General features: G+C 41.4%; 2 protein-coding genes across 2 annotated transcripts in view; one reads left to right on the top strand and one right to left on the bottom strand.

Moving 5' to 3' along the window:
* The window catches only part of LOC143282324 (uncharacterized), an 11,263-nt gene extending 5,089 nt beyond the window's left edge, over window positions 1-6,174 (bottom strand). Inside the window, exons 1-4 of the mRNA XM_076587928.1 lie at window positions 6,115-6,174; window positions 3,169-3,354; window positions 2,635-2,737; window positions 608-735 (exon numbers count right to left, since the gene is read on the bottom strand). Of these exons, the coding sequence (XP_076444043.1) occupies window positions 608-735; window positions 2,635-2,737; window positions 3,169-3,354; window positions 6,115-6,140 (443 nt within the window). The 5' untranslated portion in view covers window positions 6,141-6,174. The remainder of the gene's footprint in view (window positions 1-607; window positions 736-2,634; window positions 2,738-3,168; window positions 3,355-6,114) is intronic.
* A 55-nt stretch (window positions 6,175-6,229) lies between these two features.
* The window catches only part of LOC143281879 (uncharacterized), an 88,558-nt gene continuing 82,287 nt past the window's right edge, over window positions 6,230-12,500 (top strand). The window contains exons 1-5 of the mRNA XM_076587149.1: window positions 6,230-6,327; window positions 6,665-6,790; window positions 7,706-8,095; window positions 9,029-9,079; window positions 10,402-10,482. Coding sequence (XP_076443264.1) covers window positions 6,709-6,790; window positions 7,706-8,095; window positions 9,029-9,079; window positions 10,402-10,482 — 604 coding nt within the window. The 5' untranslated portion in view covers window positions 6,230-6,327; window positions 6,665-6,708. The remainder of the gene's footprint in view (window positions 6,328-6,664; window positions 6,791-7,705; window positions 8,096-9,028; window positions 9,080-10,401; window positions 10,483-12,500) is intronic.

Genomic DNA, 12,500 nt, shown 5'->3' with positions numbered 1-12,500 from the left:
GTAAACAATCTTTCAGTAGGTATGCATACCGGTTTTACCTCATACTTCCTGCACCTGTATGTGGTGCGGTGACCTTGGGTCAATGAGTCTGACAAGGAAGCAAGAGTCCACGGGTTCGAATTCCATACACAGACAGGGAATTTGAGGGGTGGTCTGGGTGCTAGTCATTCGGATGGGATGATAAACCGAGGACAACTACTCTTAGCACACGTAAAAGAACCTGCGACAATATCTACTTTGATAGTAAAATAAATACACTAACAGACTTTTCTTTCTTTTCTTTTTTCCACTGTATTTGCTTTACTATCAAATTGTATCTTCTAACATTTTTCCAGGGACAACACTTTTGTTGACTTGGATTCTTCCACATGCGCCACGTGCATACCGCTGGATCTCGACTCGTCCAAAAGCCTGTAGCACCCTGACCACCATACAAAGTGTAATGAAGGGGGTGTGGGTGGGGGGTGTATGTGTGTGTGTGTGGGGGGGGGGTGTGTGTTGGAGGTTGGTAAACGTCATGGGTATCGAACCCGTGCACACTCGCCTTCTAGTCAGGAGCATTACCATTAGGTCACCAATAACCAGTGATACCAGACACTGGATGTACCTGAGCTTGGAAGGGTGAGGCAAGTTGCACAGTGGAAGCAGTTCTACGGACATCCTAACTGACGGGGTCGTCGGGTCTTCTGGACTGAGTATGGCTGGCGCTGCGTCTGGCTGCCTGTCTGCTGGCGTCTGTCATATCAGTAATGTTGATGGCAATGACAATGATAACAATGATACCAACACCACCACCACCATAGCAACAACGACCACAACTAAAACTACTAGCGCAAATATGAAGAAGAAGAATGGTGATGGCGACTACGTAGATGATAATGGTAATACCCCAGCGCAGCAAAATCAATGAATATAATGACAGCCTACTGATGATGATGATGATCTTCTTCTTCTTTTCGGTCGCACTTGTCACAGAGTCAGGCTGGCCTGCGAGACAAATGTCGTCGTGGCTTCCAGGTCTTGTCTGCAGCCGTAGAGCTTGGTGCGTAGTGGGGTCGCTTCTGGCCACACGGTGTCTCTCAGTCCCTGATGGAGGGGACAAGTCTGCAGAACATGTTCTGGTGTTTGGTCTTCAAGACCACAGGGACAGGTCGGTGATGGTGCCAGCTTCAGCTTCTTGAACATGTGCGCGTTGAGGCGGCAGTGTCCTGTGTGTAAGCGCATAATTGCTACCTGCTGCCAGCGTTCAAGCTCGTGATATGCATCCCTTGTGGCTTGTGGTCGCAGTGCTGCCTTCACAAGGGTCTTCTTTTCAGCGAAGCTAACACTGTTGTTTGGTTGTCTTTCTTTCGCTCCGAGTTTGGCGAGCTGGTCCGCAATTTCGTTGCCTGGAATTCCGCAGTGGGCTGGAACCCATTGCAGGACTGCTCGTCGTTGCTGGGCAACTTCTTGTAGTTTCTCCTTGAGACGAGGAAGTTTATCTCTTGCAAGGGCTTCCAGGACAGACAACGCATCTGTCAGAAAGACAACTTGTGGGCATTCGCTCTCCGAGTCGTGAACCATTGAAGCGGCCTGCATGAGCGCCTGAACCTCAGCTGCGTAGTTTGAACAGTACTTTCCTGTGGGTATCCTTGCTGTGGATGTGTGGTGCTCAGGAGACTTCATGTACACTCCTGCTCCTCCGTCAGCAACAGCGTTGGTTGCAGAGCCATCTGTGTACACGTGAATCCAGGATTCTTCAGGGTACCTTTCAGCAATCATGGCTTGTGTCAGAGTGCGTTTGGCCGTGTCATCCTGAGAATCTCCTGGAGCGACCTGAGGGACTGATGTTGAGATATGAAAACTTGTGGAGTCTTCATTCCATGGCTGCGGCAGGTCGTTGGGACTCAGTGGAAGCGTCGATGGAGGCACACCATCCCGGTGCGCCCTGGCAAGTCTCTTGCTTTCATGGATAAAGCTACTGCGCTTGAGGCGGTTCTTTGTCAGTCCGTTCATCCTCTTCTTCATCGGATGATCAGGCAGGCACTGGAACTTTTCTGCTTGGACCATGATTTTGGCGTCTCTCCTTTGTGCAAGGAATTGTATGGCAGTAACCTCCTCCATGGCCTTGATTGGTGTGGATCGCATGGATCCGGTGATGATCCGTAGGGCTTGATTTTGGACCCTATCCAGAGACTGCTGGTGGGTCTTCGCTGCAGTAGACCAGGCTGTTGAGCCGTACTCAAGGTGGGAGTGATGATGATGACAATGGCAATAATAACAATTAGCGACGTTAACAACAATAACGACGACGATCGAAGGCAGGCCTAATCATAAAACAATATTGATGATAACAGCGAATATGACATTAACAATGATAAAAGGCTATTTGCATAAACACTGAACATAACAAATGCCTCTCCACCCCCCGCTTATGTTCGTGTTCTTTATTTCCATTTCATTCCCTTTGCTGCATTACAACTCATACAGTGAGTCAGGAGTTTCAGTTTCAGTTTCAATGAGGCGGCAAATCGGGCATACAGATCCATAATTAAATGCTGCAACACATCTGCTTAAAATACAAGAAAAAAACAACAACACATACACCACGCATACGCGCCCCCACCACCCCCTCCACACACACAGTTTTAATACCTCTCGAAATGTGTCGTTGTCTGCTGCTCCGGAAGTTTCACGACAGTGTCTTTTTTGCTGGTGAGGAAAAAGTAAGTGATTTTCATCGCTCCTGAATATCCACCTGTAAATATACACACACCAGGATGCAGGCCAGTGCTTAGACCTATGTCCATGTTCGATGCATACAGAATGGTGCATAGTGTCTGTTTGTCACCTGTCTGTTACTTTGTATACGTACATAGCCTTAGTGCGTCAGTGTGCGTACGTGCATGCGTGTGTGTGCGCGCACACGTGCTTGTAGATAGCCTACACAGATACGTAGCCAGCGTATGTGTGTATGTATGCATGCATGCATGTATGTATGTATGTTTGTGTCAGTAATGTTCATCAGTACAAGTCAGCTGCTCATCTTACCAAGAATAAAAGCTAACAAACGTTACAACAGACATGACACGTTTTTAGCAACTATTTCACAATGTGGAAAGCATGATTTTATTTGTTACATGAGGTTCAGCATCGATGACTTTGGAAGCAATTAAAAACGACCCTCACCCCGATTCAGTTTGAATCGATCGTCCCTCTGACAGCAAGGAAACTGGACTGCTCGTCGCGGGCCTGTCAGGTGTCCCGTCGGTTTGGTTCGAGTCAGCCACTGTGACGTCATCTCTGACATTGGATGGCGTATTTTCGATGATGACGTCAGGGTCCGAGGTCAACCTCATCACACATTTGGAAGAACTGACCGGGGAAAAACCATGAAGAAATCAAAAAACCGCTTAATTTTGTGTGTAATCCATGCTAAAAGCACAAACATTCATCATTTTCACGTGAAATATACACTACGCTCAAGTGACATTTATAATTCAATATTATTGATAATCTAATAATATTTATTGAGAAAATGTAGGAGTTCTCAAACAGACCAACGTAGAATTGACCCAATGAATGATAGGCTGACGACGAATGCCGCTTTGGCATCATAAGTATTTCCATTAATATAAAATTATTCTGGTTTAGTGTTTTGATTAGTTTTGTTGTCACAGTGTTTATGTTAATGTTTGCCTCACGTTATGTTCGCCTATCTCCCCAGGCTCAAAATCGCGTCCCTCTCTGTGTCAGCCCACCCTTCTCCACTGAGTCTCATCCCGGCACACACAAATACCTATATACAACAATAGAAGAACTGAAATAACTGCAGGGAAACAACTCTTCCGTATCTAAAATTACCTAAGAAAGGCTGATTTTTTGTTGTTGTTTTTGTTTTTCAAAGGCACACAGAGGAACGTTAACATGTGTAGGTTATAGACCCAACCATAAATTACATTTTTAAATGTATCACACACACACACTCACTGTCAAACCCACTGAGTCACGCGCAGGCGCAATACTGACACTCATACACACATGCTTAGTAAGTTAATAATAGTGCACACTGTGAAAAGACGTTAAACAAAAGAACGAACAGACGCATGCGCGTAACTTGAGCCACTGACCCTCTTCAGTCACCCAATCTCCCCGATCTTCCCCTGCACCTCTATAATTATAGCCCTCTTTTTCTCAGTACTCTTCAAGTTATCAGTCCCCTCACTCCAAGCTCCTTAATTTCTCCGCTCACACACTGACAAAATTATACGCAAGCAAAACAGGAGTGGTGACAAAAAAAGCTTGAAAATGGCGTCGCATTGTTTATGAAGTCTGACGGAAGCCAGCAAACAAAAAAATAAAGGTATTATTGAAAAGCTTTTGAATGCCAGTTTATACAACTCTGTAAAAAATCAGCTCTTGGAACTAGCATGTCCGCTTGATCACTCACATCTGTATAGGGATTACCACAGGATTATAGACTAAAAAGAAAAAAAAAGGAAAAAAAAAAAAAAAAAAAAAAAAAAAAGGAAAAAAAAAAAAAAAAAAAGAAGGAAAAAAAGAAAAAGAAAAAAAGTGCTGAGCCCACGGTGAAAGTAACAAAAAGTATAACTGAGCGAAACTGACAAAATTATACGCAAGCAAAACAGGAGTGGTGACAAAAAAACCCCAACAACATCGACTGACTAAAAAGAAAAAAAAGGGGAAAAAAAAGAAAGAAAGAAAGAAACGGAAAAAAAAAAGAAAAAAAAAGAGCTGGGTGAAAGTAACAAAAAGTATAACTGAGCGTAACTGTATTTATTTTTTGTTTAAAAGACGTATAGTCTAATCTCTCAGTATATATATATATATATATATATATATATATATATATATATATATATATATATATATATATATATATATAAAGTATTAGCGGCAGTTCAACCGGATTCTGTGTCTGGGAAATTTCAATTCAGAATCTCAGTCGGGTACCTACAGTATAGGCTGTATACATTATATTAATTAATAGCCGGTTCTCAATACAGCACAGTAACTTCACACACACACACACACACACACATCGTACACGCCGGCGCGCGTGCGCATGCATTGTCTGATGTCAGTCGGATCCGACTGCCGGTTATTTACTCAGTCAGTGAAACTGCACGTGTGCGTGCACTAACACACAAATGCCACACATTTTCAGTGCTCCATCCCCACATGTCCGCCACCAATCGACCGACTAACCTCCCCTCACGCGGCTCTTGAATTCTTGAGCTATATAACTGAGTGGTTTTCTGCGATTCCTTTCTTGTGCCAGCTGAGTGCTGCACATGATATACATCTAAAACGATACTTAATTCAAGTTCTGTACATATAGTGCATGCACAGTAATTAAGGTCGAATGTAATGCGGTTGCTCGTGCATGAAACAGGACCGCGTAAGGATCGATGGAGAGGGAAGACCTATATGTGTGTTCAGTTGTGTGTTGCCGCGCGTGTGTGGATGTACCGGTGTGTGTCAGAGTGCGTGCGTGCAATGTGTGTGTGTGTGTGTGTGTGTGTGTGTAATGTGTGTCAGTGTTTGCATGAGAGAGAGAGAGAGAGAGAGAGAGTGTGTGTGTGTATGCATCTCAGTGCCAGAGTGTGTGTGCATACGTCACGTACCGGTGTGCCGTGTGCGTGCAGTGTGTGCCAGTGTGTGTGTGTGTGTGTGTGTGTGTGTGAAAATACGTGCGTGCATGTGCATGTATTGTGTGGGTGGGTGGACAATGAACCAGCGCGCACGCCATGCAGTGCCTCCCTTAATTACCACCCGCCTCCTTTCGCCACATGTTGCAACAGCCTCAGTCTACGTACGTCAGTGTTCGTATTCTGAGTAACTATTAAAAAGACTGAAGACTGAAATAATAACCGTTGTCGTTTCTACCAAAAATATTAGCAGAAAACCTGGCGTAAACAAAGAAATATTTATAGACGCATGATAGACCATGCACCCATGGACTGGCCTCTGCAACTCAGTTTTCAGTCCCACTGAAACGAAGGTAGATGGGCAATGCATGGCCATGACCGAACATAGATTTTATAATGAATATCATTTTAAAGTATACTTAGCCAGTCAAAATCTGGTGATCAATCTTGACGCTATACTAACACGGCAAACGGTGCTGAAGTTGACATTAGCACACAACCATGTGAGACGTGCAGAAAATATCGTCTGCTGCTTATGGACGCTCTCTTTCCTGCACTATGACGTCATGGAAATTTGTGCAAAACGTCAGAGATTTCCATAGTTGCTGATAAGCTTGAAAATGGCGTCGCATTGTTTATGAAGTTTGACGGAAGCCAGCAAACTAAAAAAATAAAGGTATTATTGAAAAGCTTTTGAATGCCAATTTATACAACTCTGTAAAAAATCAGCTCTTGGAACTAGCCTGTCCGCTTGATCACTCACACCTGTATAGGGATTACAACAGGATTATAGACAAGACAAGACAAGACATTGTAAATTGTTAAACAACTACGTGTGGCGCACTTGAAGGAAGTGGATGTTTTGTTGTGTGCAATCACAAGTTGCGCAAGGTATTTCAGACCATGGCTGCAGTGTTTTAGTTCAAACGAAACACTTAGTTATGAATGTTTAAGTTATTGCGGATCGTACTCCCTTGTGACTCTGTTGTTGTCTCTCTGGATTGTGTTATCAGTTGGAGCCGTCTACGATCACGGAGGCTGAGGAGAGGAAAGAAAAATGGCGTCAAGGGAGCTGAAAAAGAAGAGAGGAGCAGCCAGCCACAGCCCTGCAAGTACTAGTCGAGTTGGACGCAGAGGGAGTAAGAGACAGTTGTTTAATTACCATCATAATCTGTATGTATTTCAGTCTCACGAACGAACACATTCACGTACATGCAATGATGCATGCACACAATGGTGTGAACATGCACACACACACACTCTCTCTCTCTCTCTCTCTCTCGCACATCACAAGCATGTGCGTACAGGACACACATACACACATGTGTACAGGACACATACACAGATACATACACACACACACACACACACACACACACACACACACACACACAGATACATACACACACACACACACACACACACACACACACACACACACACAACCAAACAACAACAACAAAAACAAACAAAAAAACAACGACCAAAAAAACTAACAAACACACACACACATATGTGCACACACACACACACACATACATGCTTAAACGCGTGCACACACACACACACACACACTTACATACACACATAGTGACACATGCACCCACACACACATATACAAAAGAGTTCATCATTCATCTTAAGCTGTGTATTGAAACAATTAATTGGATAAATGAATAAATGAAATGATAATATAAACTACAATCAAATTGTTATCTGTTAAGATTTGTAATATATAAAACCACATAAGTCCCACCCAGTGGCTGTGTATGAAAGAGTATTTACTGCTCTCCACTTGATTTAGTGTGATCTGTTTGTCCTATAAAAAACAACAACAAAAAACCCAACAAAACAACAACAGTTAAACAACAACCACAAAACATGATTTGCATTAGTGCATGATATTATATCTGAAATATTTTCTGAGATTTATAGTGATGAATGACCACATAAAAAAGATATATATATATTGATCATATGTATGGTTTTGAAATTTATGAATACATTATATTTGTCTCACAGTCACTGACAATAATTTTCATTTTTGTTTCCAGAAGAGGGGAAAGCAGTTGTGCAAAGAGCACCAGAGAAAGGTAAAGCGGACAACACCGAGAGAGAAGAACCCGAAACAATACAGCTTGACGATTTTGTCCAGCCAAGCACAAGCCAGGACGACACGCAAGAAGAAAACACCAAAGACACTGGACAGGAAAAAGATGTGGGCGGTCCTCACCCGAAAGGCAAAGGGGGAAAGCAGGACGGGAAAGGAAATGGGGTGCTGGACAGCCCTCGCTATCTGAAATCTCCTCGGGAAAAGAGTCGGGAAAGAAGTTCATCACCGTTCCGGCGAAATGTGGTGGAGCCACTGCCTGGAGGTGGTGCAGTCACAGGCACTCAGGGCAGTCAGGTGTCCTTGCGTTCTGAGTCATCGCTGTCCTCCAGAGGTTGGTTTTTGTATATGTGTGTGTGTGTGCTTTGTATATTGTTATGTGTGTGCCTGTTGTGTGTGTGTGTGTGTGTGTGTGTGTGTGTGTCCACATACAATGTGTGAGTGTGGTTGTGTCTTTGTGTGTGTGTGTGTGTGCGTGTGTGTGTGTGTGTCCACATACAATGTGTGAGTGTGGTTGTGTCTTTTTAATTCTGATAGTTTGTTTTTTCTTTCAGTATTCCCTCAGTTGGTTTGTTTATCTCTCTCTCTCTCTCTCTCTCTCTCTCTCTCTATATATATATATATATATATATATTTAATATATATATTTTTTTAAATATTTTTTTTTAAATAGAATTTGTTTTCATTTGGTTGATTGTTTCATCTTTAAGTTAAAAAAAAAAAAATGTTATCCAGTGTTTTTTTTTACTCTGCTTGTAGCTTTGTACTTTTCTGACCCAGATAAAAAAAGCAATTTGGATGCTGTATTTATTTGACAAATATATATCTTCATTAAAACTTGGAGTGTGTTTAGAGTGTGTGTCCTTTAATATTGTTTTACTTAATAGCAGCTGTAGTAGTTACTGTAGTTATTTTGGTTGAGGGATAACACTAGTTATAGTAGCGGTGACAACACAGATCAAAGAGAAGAGAAAACTTACCAGAAAGCTTTCAGCGCAAAAAAAAGAAAAAGAAAAAAAAAGCCCCAAACAAAAACAAAAAACAAAACAAAACCCCCCCCCCCCCAAAAAAAAAAAAACAACAACAAAAAAACAAAAACAAAAACAAAAAAAAACCTGAGAAAAAGGTGAAAGTCACAATTTTCAGTCAGTTTCCCCAGAAAGCCACCAAGAAAGATGTTGGGTTGATCATTACATTTTGTTGTTAAACACAATTTTTTGATTCATCGTCATTGTGTGATGAATTAATTTTCTTTGATGTTCAACAGAGGCCTGGCCTGAAAGAAAAGACAGTGTGAGCACAGTAAAGAGCAAGACAGGTGATTTGTGAAACCTTTTTTTGCGTTTGTTAGTGTGCAAATTGTATTTATCTATACCTTAACTGAACTATTAACACTGTGGTATATGTTATAGTTTACTTCTTCAAGACAAGTAAACTATTTGGTTTGCTTTGCATTGTGGAGTGCATCCTATATGAATTGCAAGGAAATGCTGAAATCTTTTTTTTGTTGAAAGAGTACTTTAGATCTTGCAAATTTTAGTTTTTACAGACCATTTACATTGTGCAAATTTTATGTGTAAATCAGATTATACCCAACCACGAGGATGTTATAATATGTTTTTTTGTGGGCTTATTACAAATATAATGCTGACAGTGTACACACCTGTGTCAGTATGTGTGTGTGACCATGGGTTAGGCATGACAGATACATGGTTGAGGCATTTGATTTCCAGCCCAAGGATTCATAATGTCTATGATTCAAATCATGGCAGAACCTGGTGGGTTAAGGGATGGAGATTTTTTTGTTTTGTTTCTCGAGTTGTCTGTTATGGAAACTTGTTCATGCCATTAGTCCATACCTGCTAAGTGTGTATATATACAAGCAAAAAATCAAACATTTTAATCCATATACTGAAGTTCCCATTTTGCGTGTGAGCATTCACTTGTGGGAACAGGTGAACATGAGTTGGTAGCAGTATGATATAAGAATGACATCCATATTTTCATATAGTTTGTACTCCACCATCACTTAGCAGGATCAAGGACAGATTTGTATTTTCTGTCCCTTTTCCAGCATAGTTCTAACTTGCTTATGGATTTTCCAATTTACTCCTCTCAAATTTTTTTATGTATAAAATGTCTGTATCTGTTTTAACATGAACAAAGCTTATCTTGTAATGTTTGTGTTATACTGATGCATGAAGCTTGGTGAAAATTGAGCTGATTGACCTTTCAAAATGTATTTGCTTTTTCTTCAAAGGGCTACTTTTTTGTTTCCATGTCGTGTTTTCATTCTGCTTATGATTTGATATTGGTGTTGGGTTCATTATAGTCATTATAATCTAGTTGTAAGCCTTGGTAGCTGTATCTTAGCTCTTCAATGAATGGCTTTGAAATGACTTTGGAAAAACATTTGTCATTCAAATTCTTTTCCATATATAAACTGTATTTTCCATTAAAACCTAACATAACATTCAATTTCTATTTAATTTTTCTGTCTGTCTTAACAGTGGGCATTTCAGTATATTTCTTGTTTGCCTTCACTAACATGTACTGTTCAGTTTTACCTTTCTTGTACATTTATAGCCAGTGGATTGAAAGTGTGTAAACTTCAATGATTCTGCTCTGAACTGCAAACAGACTCGTCCGTCCATCAAGACTCCAGACCGGGCTCAGCCAAGGATCAGAAGAAGGGATCCAGACCCAGAGACTCGGCAGTTGGTGGGTCAGGCACTGGTTGTTGATGTCGTTGAGTTCAGAATTGGCATTGTGCTGTCACAGCAAGTGAACTTGTCAAAGGTTGTCTGATATGTGGGCATGTGCAATGACATGATGATTAGAGATGTGGGCATGTGGAGTGATATGATGATTAGAGATGTGGGGATGTGCAGTGATATGATGATTAGAGATGTGTTTGAAAAACATACATTGGTTTGGTTTGTTTGACTTGTACTCTTGTGTTGTTGTTGTTTTTAAATTCTTTCTGTTTGTCTCTCTGGGTGGATGCACACACACACACACACACACACGCACATGCACATGCACAACACACACACATACACACACACACAAGCGTGCACATATATTTTTATGACAATTTACTCATAATCTGTAAGATCCATTCCATGCTTCTGAAAGGTATATCCGAATGTATGTGTATGGTTCAGTACATGTATGCAAGTGATAATGCATGTGCTTGTTTGATTGTGGGTGTGTTGTGCCCATATACTGATGTACATATGTCTGTGTGGTGTACATGTTTGTGTGTGTATGTCTGTGTGTGTGTTTGTTGAGCATGTGGATGTTGTGGGTGTGTATATTTGTTGTTTTGTATGTGTATCAGCAAGACAACATTCTGCATGGGCTGTTGTGAATTATCCTTTTTTTCTTCTTTTTCATCTGTCTTTATTGTAAATGTGCAAAGAGACTTTCCATCTCCAAGTCACAATCTTTGAAATGCATTATGTTCATTATGTTTGTCTTTGTTATATCTAGTGTCGTTATTGCTTTTATGCATACTTTTTTGTTGGTAATTTGCTGAACTTGGAAGACCCTACAAGCGCTTCAAGGACACCTTGAAGACAAACCTCAAAGCCTGTGACATAGAAATCGCTTCCTGGGAAACTGATGCCCTTGACCACTCTCGCTGAAGGATGCTGTGCTCTAGTGGCATAAAGACATTTGAAAACAAGAGAACGCTGGCCATTAAGGAGAAGCGTGAGCGAAGGAAGCAGGGCTCAACTTCTGGAGACGTTTTCCCTTGCAACACCTGTGGGAAGTGCTGCGCATCCAGAATCGGCCTTGTCTCCCATATGAGGACACACACCGACAAATAAGCCTGCCTGCCTACTCATCCGTCAGACCGACAGGAGACTCCATCATCACTTTGCTGAAGTGTTCAAGATATCTAAATTATTAACCCCTAGGCTGCCTATATGATGAAAACTCGTCATTGCAAGCATGTACGCTTCGCTGCCACAATGACGAGATAACTCATCATTGAAATATTCGGATTTTTCCCTGGTTTGCATTCAGTTTGTTGACGAAAACGCTGGTCACTTTAGCTTGGGGAATCTTTCTGGATTCTGTTCATGGCTAGAAACCCCATCTATGTCATGAGGCAGTCCTTTATTTGAACGTTTTGGTTGGGTCACTTTCGCAGTGTTTTTTCCAAGTTCCTTTCCTCGCTCGCTCAACAAAATGTCGGACTGACACTGTGTTTAAGACATGCGATCGTGGCGAACTAAATCAACGAAGATTGCTTTCTTTAGCTGATGTTCAGAAAGAATTGAAGCGTAAATTTGAAGGAGAAGACAGTGATAAACATTTATAGGACGATTTGATAGAAAATAAAGGGAGCAATAAGAGAGCAGCCAAGATACAACTATCAGTGAGTGATGCCGGCTGCACAACCGTAGCAGATGACACAAACTAACCAAATTATTAGCAGGACACAGTGCAGGCGATTTTCTTGGCACTCAACCAACACGGTCTGATGAGAACTGGATAAAGTGATCATGTAAGAGGGGTGAAGAGGAGGGGGGTGGAGACTGAGGGGGCGTGGCCCCACATCCATATTATCACTTGGAGAAGTCACAGTGTATTGTGTATCTCTCTCTTTCAAAAAAAATTTTTTTATTGTGGTTGTTCTAGTATGATTTTGTGTGTGCAGATATCCATTTGTCCAGAAAACATGATATTTTAGTGCAAATTACCTGAGTAATGTTTGCAATGAACAA

Source organism: Babylonia areolata, chromosome 5, assembly GCF_041734735.1.
Source record: "Babylonia areolata isolate BAREFJ2019XMU chromosome 5, ASM4173473v1, whole genome shotgun sequence".
In the NCBI taxonomy this organism is placed as follows: domain Eukaryota; kingdom Metazoa; phylum Mollusca; class Gastropoda; order Neogastropoda; family Buccinidae; genus Babylonia; species Babylonia areolata.
The sequence above is the reverse complement of the archived record's forward strand: the minus strand, read 5'-3'. Positions and strand labels throughout refer to the sequence as shown.